The 16,376-nt window shown below is 66.9% G+C and overlaps 1 protein-coding gene across 5 annotated transcripts in view; it reads right to left on the reverse strand.

Annotated features, from left to right (window-relative positions):
* Positions 1–16,376, reverse strand: part of GSE1 (Gse1 coiled-coil protein) — a 102,675-nt gene that overhangs the window by 53,260 nt on the left and 33,039 nt on the right. For 3 of the 5 annotated variants that reach the window (XM_083851594.1, XM_083851595.1, XM_083851593.1), the window contains exon 2: positions 15,157–15,307. In XM_083851594.1, the coding sequence (XP_083707720.1) occupies positions 15,157–15,307 (151 nt within the window). Of the gene's footprint in view, positions 1–11,406; positions 11,783–15,156; positions 15,308–16,376 lie in introns of those variants that run through there. The other 2 variants (XM_083851598.1, XM_083851596.1) reach the window with 1 other exon arrangement.

Genomic DNA, 16,376 nt, shown 5'->3' on the forward strand with positions numbered 1-16,376 from the left:
GGCTCCGTGCCCTGGAAACTATAGGGTGGCCGGGACGGAGGGCTGGGGACAGGATGGGGACGTGGGGACGTGGGGATATGGGGACTGGCTGGGATTTTTGGTGCTGATTTCTGGGTAGCGCCATGCACCCAAGCCTCCGAGGGATGCCGCAGCCCCCCAGAGCTCTGCATCCCGCCCCCAGGACAATTTGAGGAGCCAAACGTCCCCACTCCAAACCTCTGTGGCCACCCAGAGGTCCCCAGAGGCTCCGGTTTGCCCCGCTCCCACCGCCGGGACCGCTCGCTGCCGAGGCAGGCGGCAGCGAGCCCCAGCGGGGCGTCACGTCCGCGGTGCCTCGCGCAGGCGGCGGCACGTTCCCCGTCCCCGCCAGACGCCGCTTTAGCACCAGCAGGGATCCAACAGCCTTCCCAGGCGGGCGCTCCGCGTTGTTTACCCATCACACATGAAAGGTGCCGAGCTGACAGCTCCGGAGAAGGGAGACTTCCCCCTCCCTGTCCCCATCCCTGTCCCCAGAGAGGCTCCGTTTGGGGACCCGCTGCTCCCGAGGGCAGCGTCTCCGCCCGGGTTGGGGCGGGCAGGTCCCTCCTGGCAGCACAGGGACGTGCCCTGTCCATGCACCAGCACGCAGAGATAGCGATGGGAACACAGCTCCCGGGTGCTTTACGTCCTCCTGTGCACGGCTAAATTTGGAGACCCCAAAGGCCACCCCATAAGTGACCCCAGCCAGGCGCTGCCCAAGGAAGAAGGGTTCAGCTGGGAGGGGACCCAGAGCCGGGGCCCTGCACCCTGCCATAAATGCTGCCACCGGATTTGGGGACACCCCTTGGGAACAGCAAGGTCGGGGACAGGCTGGCAAAGCGAGGGCCCCAGCGAGTGCCCCGGGGCAGAGGATGCTGCGCGGCCCCATGCACCACCTGGGGCAGCTGAGCACAGCCAGCCCCGACGTGCTGTAAGGTCTGTTCACGAAGGGGCCATCGCCCTGGGGACACCGCCCCGGGGACAGCCGTGCTCCCGGCAGGCAGAGCCCGAGGGCTGACAGCATCCACGGGGGGCTGGCACGGGGCGAGGCAGACCCGGGGCTCGTGACCGGCGCGGCCCCGACACATGTTCCAATAAATATTCCGCACAGACCCCGTTCCATATGTATGATCCTGCGGGGTGATGATTTCTCTACTGATCACTGGAAGTGACAGCTGTGCGAGGAGCACGAGAAACAAAGGCACCGACTGCTCTCCCCCGTTGCACTCCGCCGGCGAGACGGTGCCGTGACACGGAGCCGCAGCATCTGGTGGCGCGGGGACCGCGCCGGGACGCCTGTTAGCGCCGGGCACAAAGGGGCAGGTGCTCTGCCCCACTGCCTCGCAGCCTCCTGCCCTGCCCGTACCCTCCCGAGGAGGGTCGCGCAGCCCCCAAAACACTGCCCCCGTGCTGGTGTGCATGGCTGGGGGGGGGACGGGGAGCACCCAGCCACCGCCGTGGCACCCAGCAGCCGGCGGCACCCAGCAGCCGGCGGCACCCAGGGGCACCGCACCCGGCCCGGGCTCCTTCAATATTTGCCTTTGGGTTTGCCAACGTTTCCTCCCCTCCGATAACGGCGGAGCCGCAGCACGTACGGGAGGGAGAAGCGCCGGGCTCGGTTAATTATTAGCGAGCATGCAAATCCCCCCTCCGCGAGATAACAATAAACAGCACGATTTCGGAGAGATAAACAGGGCTTTAAATTTCCAGCAGCCTTTACTGGTGTAAAAATAAGCGCCCCTTATTTATTTAGCTCCTTTGAGAAACCACATCAGTCCCCAAACACAGTCTTTTACTGTCAAGCTACAGTAGAAGCCTTTATACGCAGCAAAGATACTGACAGCTACCCCTAGCACAACCATCTTTTATTCATGCTCATAATATAAACTGTATTGCCTCAGAAACAAAAGGATTTAACTCGCTGCTGGCCGGGGCCGCCGGGTGCTCCGGGAGGGAGAGGTCGGTGCCCGCGGGGCCACCGGTGCCCCTTGGCCACCGCCAGCCCTTGGGGATGGCCACGGGTGCCGGGGCGAAGCCTGGCCAGCCCCTGCCGCCCGCAGGGGACGTGGCTGCGAAAAAAGAGAAGGGCAAAAGAGGAGGGGGAAGGAGCGAGGAAATTGAGGTTAAACGCCTGCTGCGGGAGGAGAAAGCGCCCGGACACCCCAGCAGGCACCCGGCTCGCTCTGCTCCAGCGCATCCGGGGCAAAAAAAAAAAAACGCAAGGAAATAAAAGTGAGCCGTCCAACCTCGAGCGGTTAGGCAAAGCCTCCCGGCTCTGCGGCTCTGAATCCCATCCTTCCTTCAAATAAGCAGGCAAAGCAGTGGTTACAAGAGTGGTTCGTATTTAATAATGCAATTTATATTCCACTCTCAACATAAACTATTGTAAAGGCACACTAATGTAAAAATACATCTGGCTTGTCAATAGTTTATCTTCTGGATCTGCATCTAAATCCCTGGGCATTCTTGACTTATGGCTGCACCAGTGTCTAATGAATAAAAAGGTGCAAATTATAGGCCTTGCTTTAATGCTCATCATAAAATTAGATGATAGTTGCAAAAGCTGCATTCTCCTGCCCACAGTGCAGCAATGGTAAGCTATAAATAAAGTGTATTTAATGTATCCCAGCGCTGCGCAGAGCCAGGAAACAGTATGTTACTGCACAGCCTTCAATGGATCCGCCACAAGTTCAATGAAGTGATAACTGATCCATCATGTGAATTTATGTTAACTGTCTGCTCACAAAGTCACGGCCTCAACACTGTAAATAGCCTCCAATCCTTCTAGCATGGCCTGCCTGCCAATAAAACTGTCACCGGCGGGCTTGTAGCAGGCACCTTAGGACAGTGGAAACAAACCATTAACTTCTTGGGTTTCGGCTCGGCTCGCTCGGCCCCGCCGGGCTCGGCTGCCCGGCCGTTTGTCCGGCCGCTGCGTCCGTGAGGGGGGCCACACGTGTCCCACATCTCCGCCCTGCTCCACCCCGGTCCCCCTGCTCGTCTGATTTTGGGGGCTGCTTCAACCAGGGGGGCTGTTAGGGGATGCTAGGAAGGATGCGCAATGGCCGGCACCCACGCGGCACCGTCCTGCACCGCCCTGGGGGAGGGCTGCCGGTGATCCCTCTCCAAACGAACCCCCTGGGGGCCCTGAGTCGGGCAGGGCGGAGGCTCAGGGTGACAAACCCTCGGGGTGGCAAACCCTCGGGGTGACAAACCCTCGGGGCACCTCGCCGTGCCAGCTCCGGCCGTCCCGCTGCCGGCTGCCAACCGCACTGCGCACGGGGCAGCCATCCCCTCCGGCAAGCCCCGGGCTGGCACCCAGCAAGGGGACAGCCCCAGGCCATAAGGGAGATGTCCCCAACAAGTAGGTGTCCCCAGCCAATAAGGAGATGTCCCCAGAAAACAAGATGCCCCCAGCAAGGAGACATCCCCAGCGCAGAGATGTCCCCAGTGCGGAGATGTCCCCAGCAGGAGATGTCCCCAGCAAAGGAGATGTCCCCACCCAACCTTTGCCCCCTCAAGCAGCCCAAGGCAATGGGGACCCAGCCAGGCAGAGGGGACATTCCCGTCCCATCTCCTGGCACAGCACCGAGGGGCACCCCCAGATCCTGGAGAGCCTGGGGGGGGAACCTGCGGAGCTGGCGGAAAGCAACGCGTGCCATTTCCTGGCTCTCATTAACGCGGTGCTGAGCAGCCCCTAATAATAGCAACAGTAAATTCGCCTAACCAATTCGGGTCCATTTCTATAAATAATGTAGAATCTTTTTATTTACTGACAGGTTGTAAAAGTATCAGTGAGAATAATGTGAAATCAGGCACTGCTGAATAATTCATGGCAGCGGCTCGGCGCTCCCCTTCCCCGCGCTCCCCTGGCCCCGGCGTTTACACGACAGCACCTTGCGCCCGGGTTATCACATAAAAACCAGGACTAACGACCTGGCACTAATTCTTTATCAATTGGGACTTTTACGGCTAGGGAGAGGAGGGGGGAAGAGAGAAAAAATAGGAAATAAAAATAACCCTGGGTGCACCCTATAAAAAATGCATGGGGCCGCGCGCTCGCCTCCGCACGGCGCCGCTCGTCCCCGGAGCGCATGGAGCTGCGCCTGCGCCCCGTCCCCGTCCCCGTCCCCCTTCTATCAGCAATTCCTGCTGTGCCCCAGCCCCTCCAAAATTCAGCAGCAGTGAGCACCGCCCAGGAGGACACAGGACCCGTGGGGCCGGCAGGATGCTCGCCGTCCCCGTGCCACCCGTGGGGCCGGCAGGACGCTCGCCGTCCCCTCGCCACCCTTGGGGCCACCGGTGCCACCCCGTGCTGCCGTTAGGGCTCGGCTGAGCCCCGTGACAACCCCATCCATCCTCCCTCACAGCCCCCATCCCTCGCTCCTCCTCGCCTGGTGGAGAGGGCGGCGGTTGTGGTTCCCCCCCCCCCCGCCTCTACAAAGCCCCCCCTCCCCAGAACAATACCTGCCCGCGCTGTTTTGATGTGCGGCACAAAGCCGGGAGAGCTTTCCGTGTAACATGATAAAAGCAAGTCCCCAGCCAGCACAATTATTTGATAATTCTCCCTTAACACCCATCAAATTAAAGCAATGTCCAAGGGCTGCCTGAAGTGGCACTGATAGGTATTAAACTTTAATGAGATTTAATGGCACTGCCCTACTTTTTAAGCGCTTGGGCCTACATTTATGAACATTTAATTTCCCGGGCCCTGACCTCTTTTTCTCCGCCGGCGGCCCCCCCCCGTGCACGCAGCCACAGCTGGTTTCTGTTAGCGCTGCCGGGCCGGCCCCGACCCCGGCATCTCGGAGGCGACGCGGGGAGAGCGGGGGCAGACGCCGAGATAAATCTCCAGGCGCTCGGGGGCGAGCTGTCGGCTCTAGCGGGGAGCCGAGACGGGGCGGCGAGGCGAGGGGAGCCCGAGGGGCGCGGGCAGATGTGATTCACCGGCAGCAAGCGCGGCCAAATTTACGGAACAACTTAATTAATTTGCTCCCGGGACGGCGTTACACCGCGGGTCAGGTTGGCTGAAGGCCGCTTGGCCCTCGGCCTGCTGCTTGATTGCATTTCAGGGCCTCCGCTTGGTTTAAGCTCCCCTGCGAAGCCGCCGCTGCCTGCGCCAGGCGGCAGCTCCCCGCTGCTAAACCCGCCGCATGGGGCCAAATCCGGACGCTTTGCCCCCAAATATCCTGGGGACCCACCGAGTCCAGCCCCGCGCCTGCTGCTCCAGTTTGTTGCTGCCCTCTAGCGTGTACAGGCCAGGCCAGCCCCTGCTGCCACTTGTCCCCATCCTGATGCCCCCCGGGGTCACCCGGTGGTCCCCAAAACTCCGGCCGTGGGGGCGCGAGGTCGGCGCCAGTGAGCGCCGAGCATCTCCTCTCGCACCCGCAGCATGGCTCGGGGCAAAAACGGGGCACACGCCGGGACACCCCCAAGCACAGGGGCACCCTCTGGAGGCCGAAAGCAGGCCCGAGGGCTTCGAGCATTCCCCAGGGATGGGGAAACCGAGGCACGCAGCAGCCGCAGCGCCCTGGCTGTCCCATCCCCGGCCCCAAATCCTCCCCACAGCCCCAGCACCAGGCGCGGGGAGCCCGCCTGCAGGAACGCACGGGCAGGGCAATAAAAGGGAGCGTTATCAAGTCCCAGCAGAGCCAAAAGCCCGCGCCGAGCCGGGGAGAAGAGAAAAAAAAAAAAAAACCAACCCACCCTTAACCCCGAGATCGCTTATCATTCAGGCTGCATCACGCAGCTTGAAAGTGCAGACACAAAAATGTAATGTCATAACATTCGCAGTTCAATAACCTTTGCTTCACGAGACGGCTTGAACTGTCAGAGGAGCTGGAAGGTAAATATTTCAGCGCACAGGCACTGAATGCAAAGGCGTGGGGAGGGGGGAGCCGGCCGGGAGGGGGGGCGCGGGCGGCCTCGGCTTTCCCATCTCGCCTCGACACGTTAAAATATCCCCCCGCCGTAAATCCCGGCCGGCGCTGGGGAAAGGCCGCGGCGCGGATAAAATACGAGCAGATATAAAGGCAGACACCTTTATTGTTCCGCAAAGTCTTCCAACAAGTGATGAATCCACAGCTTGACCCCAACCCGTCGCATTGTCACGCGGCGCAAACAAAGCCGGGGGCCGGGAGCCGCCGCTGCAGCGGGGCGCGATGCTGCGGTCCCCGGGGGGGGGACCCACAGGGGACAGGCACCGGTTCGATCCGAGGCCTCAGCCACCGAAAGAACCAAAGCTGCCCTCCCCGGGAGCCGAAAGGAGCCTTGCCCCTTCCATCCTGCAGGCTGCAGGGTGCCGATTCCCCGCCGTCGGGGTCAACGGCGGCAGCCGCCAGCGCACGCAGCGCCTGCAGGTTAACGGGGACGGCGATGCTTCGGCTGCTGGGGGGGGGGGCGGTCACCGGTTGTGGGGCGATCAGACCTGCTGGGGCTCCGGAGAGGTTTCAGGGCGAGCAGAGAGGACCCACGACCCACAAAACCCCCCCGGGAGGATCCACGACCCACAACCCCCCCACACCCCCCCAGGAGCTGCTGGTGCGCCCCGGTGGCTGCGGCGTGCCGCGCGCCCCAAAACGTTTGCGGGTACATAAACGCGGGGCGGGTGCCACCGGCCTGACCCGCAGCGGTGCCGCTACGCCCCGGGGAGGCGGAGGGAGAGGAGGGGGGGGGAGGCGAGGAACAGTTAAACGGCCTCCACCCGCGCGGGGCGTGCGGCAACAGGCACGGCGCGCCCTCCCCGAAAACACCTGCTAAAGGCCGCGCTGGCACGGGGCGCGCGCCCGGGGGCGGGCGGGAGGAGAGCGCGCCAGGGCCCGCAGCAAGAAGCGGCATGTCTGCCGCTTGGCAGCACAACAGAGAGCAGGTGACAAGCACGCCGGCGTGCGCTTTTATTACAGGAAGCGAGCGCACAAGCATCTGACTGAACCCCCCCCCCGCCTCCCTGCCGCGGTTAACTCTCCCGGCCCCGGCGGCACGCGCGCGTGCCCCCGTTTTTGTGGAGCCCCGCCACGTGCAGAGCTCCCCGGGTCGCTGCAGCCCCGGTTTGACGGGACCCCACGATTTGGTGTTTCCGTCAATATCGGCGCCGGGCACGCAGAAAGGTTTGGTGCCCTCCGGGGCGGCTGCTAAGAGGCGGTGCAGCCCCACGGCATGCGCCCCGCTGCTAAAAGCGCGCGCCCCGACGGGGCTTCACCCCGTTCTGCTCCAACCTCCTCACCCCCCCCCCCAGTTTTTGGGGCATGGATCCCCCTCGGCTCCTCCATCTGCCAGGCTCAAGCACGCCGGGCACGGCCCCAGCTCGCCGCCCACAGCGCCTGCTGCACCTCGCCTGCGTTCCTCCTGCCGGCGGCGGGTTCCCGGGGAGCGGGGACGTGTCCAAGGGCGAGGAGCTCGGCCCCGCTCCCCCGGGAAGCTGCTGGATGTCACCCGCAACCCCGGCTCCGCGGGCACCGCTCCCTCCCTTTGCCGCCCGCCTGTCCCCGTCCCCAGCGCCTGAGGCCACCAAACACCGAGGTGCCACCCAGGCGGCATCGCGGCGCTGGCTCCGGGGCCGAGCAGATCCCGGCGGAGTAAAAATACACATACGTGTACGCGCACCCAAACAGTTCTCTGCAAACACTCCCCGAGACGACAAAATGAGCTGGCGCTGCCTCCCCCTGCACCCGCTCCCGCGCCGACCCGCTCCTCTGACACAGCAATTAAGAGGCAGACATTAATATTTAAATATCGCCAGCTCTGGAGAAGGGAAATCAAATCAAATCGCTGCCGCCCCAGCGAGCCCTCCGCGGCTGGAGACACGAGGGCGCCTGGGGGAACGCAGCCCCCCGCCCGCCTGGGCACCTGGGGGACACGAGCAGCCCCCGGGGGGTGGCAGGAGGGGGGGTGTGGGGGCAAGGGGGGGCTCCTGGGCTTGTGGAGAGGGATCACAGGCACCAAACCTTCTGGGGAGCGAAGGGAGAGGATGCAAGGAGCGAAAGGACGGCGGGGAGAGGGCTGGGGGCACGCTCCTGCTCCTGACCCCGACGGTCTCATCCTGCCCCCGGTGCATGGGATCACGGAGGGGGGGGGCGAACTGCCACGCTGTGCCACCCGCCCCACAGGGGACATGGGGACACGGGGGGGGGCGCAAAGCAGCGATGCCACAAGGAGAAACCCCTTTCTGGACCGGGTCAGCGTGGGCAAGGAGGTGGCAGCAAGCTGCGGCGAGGCTCCCGCCGCTCGCTCCCAGCCCCAAAAGCCCTTCCCAGCACGGCAAGGCTGCGGGGTGCCGGGGCTGGGGGGGGACACAGCAGCCCGGTAACCCCCCCGCAGGCACCGGCACGGCCCCGCCGGTGCTAAGAGGCTGTGCCGGAGCAGCAAAGAGGATTTACTGCTAAACGCAAGGGGCTTTAGCGGCAATAACTTTCCCTCCTCTTGACTTAAATGGATTTCCAACTTCAAAACGGATCGAGGGGGCAGGCTGCCAAGCAGCGGGGCCGCGGCGGCCGCCCAAGGGCCGACCCCGTGGGCGTTGTGGGGGCTGGGGGGGGGCGTGAGCAGAGCCGGGGACAACGGCCGAGGCAGATGAGGGGAGGCAGATAAGGGCCCGGGGGGGGGGGGGTGTTGGCGGGGGCCTTGCCGCCCGCTCTTGCAGGAGGCCCCGCGATAAGGCGGCGGCGTTATCGGCGCGGGAGCAACGGGGGCGCTTCCTCCCGCTGCAACCGCCCGCAAGCGGGGTGGTGGGATGGGAGGGGGGGGGGGGGCTGCAGGGCGCTGCGAGGCCCCCACACCCCGCCACGGCCACCACAGGCCCCCCCCCCGGGGCTGAGCAGCGAGGGAAGCCAGGGCACGGAAAGTGCTATTTCAAGGGCAATCCCCTTGGCAGCCTTCCCGGAGCGGTCACACCGAACCACGCGCGCTCGCGCCGTGCCAAGCTTTGTCCCCGCGGCCCCCCGACCCCTGGCCTCGCTGCCCTTCGCCCCCGCCCCCCCCCCGGCACCTCTCGCCAACCCCAAAGCTGCCCCGTGACCCCACCAGGGCACTCAGCCAGCCCCCCCCAGGACACCCGCAGCTGGCGGCTGGGGCTTGGGGACAGGAGCTGGGGACAGGAGCGTGACCCACGGCACGGTGCTCCCCGCCCCGAGCAGCGCCCCGCTGCGCCCAGCACACCCCATCCAGATACAGCCAGCGTGGGTGGAGACCCCCCCAAAAAAGCCCCCCACCCCAAAACCCCCACCCCCGTCCTGCTGCACCACCCAGTTCCTCACCCCCCCAGGCTGCCACCGCCTCCCCCCGCCCCACGGTGCCGGGGAGCACGGCTGGTGGCGAAGAGGGCCCGGGGGCCTGGAGAAGGAGCAGGAAGAGGGGAGATTAAAAATACCCCCCCACACCCCCCCGGTCCTGAGCTCCCCCCCGAAAACCTGCAGCCCCATCCAGGGCCGCGAGCATGTCAGGAAGCGATAAAAACGTCCTGCGGCCGCCGCCGAGCTGCGCGCCCCGCGGCACCCTGCCTCGGCCCCCCCCCTCCCCGAGACGGCGGGAGCCCTGGCCCCCCGCCAAAGCCACTGTCTCCACTGTAATTCTCCCTGCCCCGGAGCCAACCCGCACACACACACACACGCACACACTCGCTCACACACCCCCCCCTCGCAAAAGGCCCGGCTGTGCACGCTCGTGCACGCTCGTGCACGCTCCCACCAGCGCGCGCACCGCGGCTGCGCGCCCACCCAGCAGCGCCCGGCGCACCCCGCCGACAGCTGCGAGGGCACCCGCGGGTCTCCGAGCTCTTGCACACGCGTGTGCACGGACGCCCCCCCACCCCCCCCCGCGCTGCACGGGAGCCTCTGGCCCCAGCCGGCCAAGCCTGGCCGCGCCAACCCCCCCGCCCCCCCCCCCCCCCAGCACCTCCCCACAAGGTTAGGCAAACACGCTGCCGGGCGCGCACGCACACACACACACACACACACACACACACACACACACGGCCTCGCGCACGCCTGCCTCGCACGCACCCGGCCCCCCGGGGGCACACCCACAAACCACACAGGCTCACCCATCTGCTCGGCCGGGGGCCGGCGCGCACGCGCACGAGCCCGCTCGCAGGAAGAGGCGCTGCCGCCTTCCCGCTGCCTTTTCCCTCCGTGAACTCCTCCGCAGCTCCCCCTCGGGTACCCCAACATCCCCCCCCGGCACCCCCCGGCACCCCCCGGTACCCCCCCGGTGACCCCCCGGCTGCTGGGGGCACCCTGCGCGCCCTGCTCCTCCGTGCCCGGAGAGCCAGCTGCTGGAGGAGGAGGAGGAGGAGGACGAGGAGGAGGAAGGCCGGGCACTTGCTCTGCTGCTCCCAGGAGGTGCAGCGGGCGCTCGCCGGGGAACGGGGAGGGCAGGTGGGCGCCGGCACCCACCCACGGCACCCACCCACAGCGGCCCCGCCATGCAAAGCAGGCGCAGGGACGGGGCAGGACCGGCGGGTGCCGAGGCCATCAGCGCCGCCGCTCGGAGCCGGCGCGGCGACCCGGCGGGCCCCGGGGGCGAAGGGCAAGGCAGGGCTGGAAGAGCGAGGCCGGAGCCGAGCAGATAACCGCGCCGGGAGACGATCAGCCCGGGAGACGGGCGAGACGCGGAGGCCGTGACCTCACCCCCTGCGGAAAGGGCAACGGAGGCGGCGCGCGTTAGCCGGGCTCCCCCCCGGCGTGGAGAGGGCGGCCCACTCGGCAAAAGGCTCCCGGAGGTGCCACGGGTGACGCTCGGGGACGGCGGTAGCGCACGGCAGTGGGTAAAGCACCCGCCCGCGAGCGGGTGAAGCGAGGCCTGGCCGTGCAGCAAGGTGGGGAGCGCACCGAGAGCAGGGCACGGAGCCGTGCCAAGGTCACTGCCGCCGGCTGCCGGGGCACGGCCGGGGGCACAGCCCCTGCACCCTGACGCTGGAGCAGCGGGGGTGGCCTCTGTGACACCTTCGGGACAAAAAGCCCCTCGCAACCCCCCCCCTCCCCAGGACCCCCCCAGGACCCCCCAGGACCCCCCAAGCACCCCCAGGACCCGGTGACCCCCCAAGCGCCGGGCAGCACCCGCCGGGTGCCACGACCCCGCGCGCCCCCCTGGGGACGCGGCAGCCGGCTCAGCGAGGCGGGGGCACCCCCCCCCCCCACCGGCACCCACACACCTGGGCCCCCCACCCCCCACCCCCAGCACCCCTCCTGCATGGAGAGTTGGGGGGGGGGGGGGCTCGGAGAGGCAGGGGGCACCCAGCCCACCCCAGCGGCGCTATGGGGCGAAGGGGCTGGGGTAAAACGGACTGCGGGGAGGGGGCAGCCGGGCTCGGGGGGACCCGGGGGGGGGGGACCCGGTGTGGGGGGGGGGGGACCCGGTGTGGGGGGGGGGGAGGCTCGGGGGCGCAGCACTCACCCAGCGGCCGCGCCGTCCACCGGGGGCCGCGCTCGTCCATGGGCACGGGGGGGGGGAAGGACGTGGAGGGGGGGGGGAGGTCCCGGGTGGCGCCGGAGCGGGGCCCGGCAGGGCGAAGGGGAGCGGAGCGGAGCCGTGCCGAGCCGTGCCGAGCCGTGCCGTGCCTTTCACCCCCCCCCACCTCCTCCGCCCCCCCCCACCACCAAGCCGCTTCCTGCTTCCCTCGGCGGCCCGGGAGCGCACGGCTGGAGCGTGACTCACCGGGGGCCGGGCCGGGCAGGGCAGCGCCCCGCGGGGGGGCGGCCCCGGCTGGCACCTTCCCCTGGGGGGGGGCGGCCCCGAGGGGAGCTGGGGTCAACCCCCCCCCACCGGCTCCCCCCCCTTGTAAAAGTAGGGGGGGTTGGGGGGGGAGGTGGGATGGAGAGGGACCCCCCCCCCAAGGGGTTGAGGGACCCCCCCCCCGCCGAGGATTGGGGTGCCCCCGTGGGGGGGGGCTGCATGATGGGCGAGTGGGGAAAGAGGGGGGCGTGGGGGGGCTCTGGGGGAAATGGGGGGCGCCCGTGGGTTTGCACGGGGTGAGGAGCTGGGTGCTGACCCCACACCCAGCATCAATGTGGGGGGGGGGGGGGGGGGGGACACAGCGGGGCCACCGCCTCCACCCCCACCCCAAATGGGGTCTTCCCCCCCCCCCCCACCATCCACACGCTGGGACCTCCAGCCCAGCCCAGGGGCACGGGCGGGATCCCCCCCTGGTCGGGGAGGACCCCAGGGAGGTGCCACCCTGTCGGGGAGCCACGCGTCACCGCACGCGCCCCGGGGTGGCCCCAGCACAGACCCCGCAGAGCCGAGGCGCAGCGGGGGCCACGGGGCTGGCACCACCTTGGGGTGCTGTTTGCGAGGATGCCGGCACCCAGCCCCCTCCGTGCGCCCCCAAAACCCCTTGCACAGGGCGCAGGAAGGTGGGGGGGACCCAGAACCCTCCCTGGGGTCGGGAAGGTGACGGTCACCCCCGCGCCACCCCAGCCACAACTCCGCGGGGCTCTGCCCGCACGCCGGTGACCGAGGGGCTCGGAGACCCCCGTGAAATGAGCGGCGTGGCCAGCGAGGGAAACCACCGGTCCTTAACAGAGTCCTCGGGGAAGGTCGAGGTCCTGCCGAGCCTGTCCGGCATGTGGGGCAGCCCGGGAGGCTCCGGAGAGGAATTCGGGCCCGGCGCTGCCGGCCATGAACTTGCACCGGCTCTCCGGGAGGAGATTCGGACCACGGCGGGGGCAGCTTCGCGGCGGGGAAAAACAACCCCTGAAATAAGGGGGGGGCCGACCCGAGCTGCCTGTGCACCCAGCCCGAGTGCCCCCAAACCCTAAAAGAGGGGCTGGCAGGCAGCAGCCAGCCATAACCCCACCAAAACCAAAGCACCCCCCCGTGCCCGTGGTGCCCACCCCAGAAGTGATGCCCGCCACCTCCCCCAGCCCCAGCTTTCCTCCCCCCCCCCCCCGTCTCCTTTTTTCCCCATTCGATTTTAAATTTTCATTGCATTCTTTTTCAAGAATCCAGAGGAGCAAATGCCCTTATCAGCAATTCTCACAAGGTATAAAGAGCCACTTTTATCTCGCTGCCTTTACTAATCTAGAGCGAGCCAATGCCTGTTAATTTTTTAATTTTCCTAGTGAATGCGTTTGCGGCTTTGTCAGCATCTGCACGCACAAGCGCGCGCGCGCACCCGCGCACGGCGGCGCACACGTGCGCCCGGAGCCGGCCTGGATCTGGGCGATGCACGAGCCCGCTCTGCATTTCCCGCTGTCAGCTGCCCCCCCCCTCCCCGTTTCCCAGCTCTCAGGACCTTGTCAGACCCAAACCTGAATTCTTCCAGCTAAAAAGCTCCACGCCGGGGTGCCTCTGCGAGCCGGCTTTCCGAAAAGAGCGCCGGAGCTTTGGCCGTTTCCGAAGATGAAATGTGGGGTGTGTATATTCCAAAATAATAATAATATTAAAAAAAAAGGCAAGAACCCTCCCACGAAATCTCCCCAAGGAGCCCCCAGGACCATGGTGCTGAAAAATCCTCGTGCTGGGGAGGAGCTGGCTATCCAAAAACCCTGCCTGTACCTGGCCGGGTTAGCGCCCACTGGAAATTACGTTTCAAAGCAACAACGAAATGATTTAAACCTTGTTAAAGTTTGGCAGCCCGATTCACCAAAACCTCAGCCGGCACAAAGCAAGCCCCAGCCCGGGCCCAGCACCCGGCCGAGCCCCTTCCACGGCTGGGCAAAAAGCAGCTTTCCGCCCCAAAACCACGCAGGGAAGAGCTGGAAGGGGAAGGGGGCGAAGGGGACGCAAACAGAGGAGCGGGTGGCCCCGGCAGAGCAGGACCCACGTCCCCAAGGGGCTGTCACCTGCACCCTGCGTGGGGTTGAATCGAAGGCTTGGGCTCTGCGCTCTTTGCTGGTGGCACCGGGAGGGGACGGCGGCGCTGACGGAGGTGACAAGTGTGGCTCTGCTTTTGCAACCACAAAGGAGTTTCATCGGCGCTGGAAAGCCCCGTGTGTCACACGAGGCCAGCCGGCCCCTCCCCGGGAAGCTCTGGGTTGTGCCAGCACCTCGCCGGCTGGGCCGCCCGGGGACACGGCGGTGGCACCTTGGGGACACCCTGGGGTCCCCAAAGCTGCGCTGGCCTCAGGGACACGGTGCCGGTGGCTCAACGGCAGGCTCAGCCGCGGCTGGCTGAGGATCCCCGTGCCCAGACGTCACCGTCACCCGCTCCGAGCTGCCCGTGGGGACACGGGGTGGGGGGGGGGGGGTTGGCCCCATCCCCAAGGGGCAGGCAGGGCGGGCGCAGGCTGCCCACACGCCGAGCCCGGGGCTGGGAACGCCAGCACCCGGCCGCGGCGCGCAGATGAGATGTGGCAGGCGTGTAACAAGCCATTAGTCACTGTCACCTTTGCCCGGCAGCCACTGGCAGGGTAATAAATCCAGCGCTGACTCCGGCAGGCCCGTTCCAGGCCACAGCTCCCAGCCTGCCTGCGCACCGGGCTGTGAGCAGCTTGCAAATGCAGCCTGCCCCCCCCCCCGGGTCCCCCCCCCCACCTCGGGGGCGCAGTGCCTGGGCTGCTCTGAGTCTGGCCACGGCGTCCCAGCGCCCAGCCCTTCCCTTCCCGGGGGCTGGCGTGGGGGCACGAAGCCCCCCCCTGCGCCCCGGGGGGAGGGGGGGCGGCACTGCCTCTCCTGGCTCCCCGCCTGCTGCGCCTTGCGGTGCCGGGCTGCCCCCAGCGCAGCGCCAGGAGCTGGCATCGGTGGCTGCTGCTGGATCAAAGCAGCCTGGCACGGCACGGCACAGCACGGCATGGCACGGCACGGTGTGGCACGGCACGGCACGGCACGGCGCGCCCGCCGGGAAGGGCTGGCAAACCAGCCGGTCCTGGGAGGCGGCAGGCGGGAAGCAGGCGTGATGTGATGCCTCTCCCAAAAATGCTGCCGCTCCTGACGGACGAGGCGGCCGAGTCCTGGGAGCTGCAGCCCGGCCCAGCCCCGGGGCTCCCCCCTCACCTCCTCGGCCCCCAACGGGGCCTGCCCAACGCTGCGGCTCCCCGCGGCGCCCGCGGCCTGACTCACGGCCCCGGGGACGGCAGGCGGGCACCGGGGTCACCTCCCCGGCACGGCGGTGACTTTCGGCGCCCCGTCCCCAAAACCTCCCCAACCTCCTCATGGCGAGGGGACTCGGGGACCGTCCCCCCCCCCGTCCCCCGCAGCACCTACTTGTAGCTCCGGCGTCCGCGCCCTCCGCATCCAAAGCCGTCCGCTGGCTGCGCTCGGGGCCGACGTCCGGGGCTGTGCCTGGGCTCTCCTTGGTGCCCAGCGGCCGGTGCCGGGGCTCGCCGGCGGGCGTCTCGAGGGAAGAGGGGGCCGCCTGGAAGAAAAGCAGGACAGGGGCTCAGCGCCGGTGGCACGGCCACGGGGACACAGGGCCGCACGGCCACAGGACGCTTTTGTTTTCCTGCCGGCAGATGCACGTGGCCGGCGCGGGGAGCCGCACGCCGCTCGCCGGCCAGCCCGCTCCGCGGGGCTACAGCTGGAGACAAGAAAAAGGCTTCGAAGGGGGGGGCAGAGGGCGGGCTGGGGGGGGGCCATGAATCAAAGCAGCGTCCCCTTCGCCGGCGAGCAGCAGCTGGCTGGGTAGGCTGCTACCGATTACTCAAGCGGCCGGTGTTTACCCGGGATCAACAACTCCCCCTCGCCTTTCCTGCCGGGAGAGGCGGCAGCAGGCTGCGGGGAGGCCGACGTGCCGCCAACGGCGGGGACGGGGTTTTCACACCCCGACCGCCCTCGCTCCCTGCCAAAGCGGCTTTCACAGCCCTGAAAATGGAATAAATAATAATAAAAAAAAAAGGAGACCTGTTGCTTTTTTGCTCTCTTCGGGGCCTGAGCCGGGTTTGCTGCTCGTGCCCGGCGTCCCCCGCGGCTCCCAGCCCCGCAGCCGCGCTTGTTGTAGCTGTCACCCTCCCGCTTCGCAAGCACCCAGGAGCACAGGCTGTGCTGCTGTTTGCCTTTAATAAAGGAGGCAGCGTGCATCCCGGCCCCGCCGTGCATGCAGCCAGCCTGCAGCGTGGTTATTTTCACCTCTGGAAGAGGCGCACGAACAAAACACCCCCGGGATGCTACATCCACGTCGCTCCGCGGGCAGCGCTCCTTCAGCCCCGAGCAGGGCAGGACACGGGGCACGATGCTCCACCGGGGTGGGTGACATCCCCTCCTGCCCCACAGCACCCCCCGCTCCCGATTTTGGGACCGGAGGTGCAGGTGGAGGGGATTTTATGTCGATCCAGTTTTTTTTTGTTGTTGTTGTTTTTTTTTTCTCAGGATTAGTCCTATAAACCCGGAGAGCCTAAGTGAGATGGATGGCACATGAATTTTGCCGGGAAGCCCTCAGACTCAATGAGCCACACATGTGAGCAGACGTATAAATTTACCGCTCGCTT

Source organism: Anser anser (genome assembly GCF_964211835.1).
Source record: "Anser anser genome assembly, chromosome: 11".
Taxonomy (NCBI): domain Eukaryota; kingdom Metazoa; phylum Chordata; class Aves; order Anseriformes; family Anatidae; genus Anser; species Anser anser.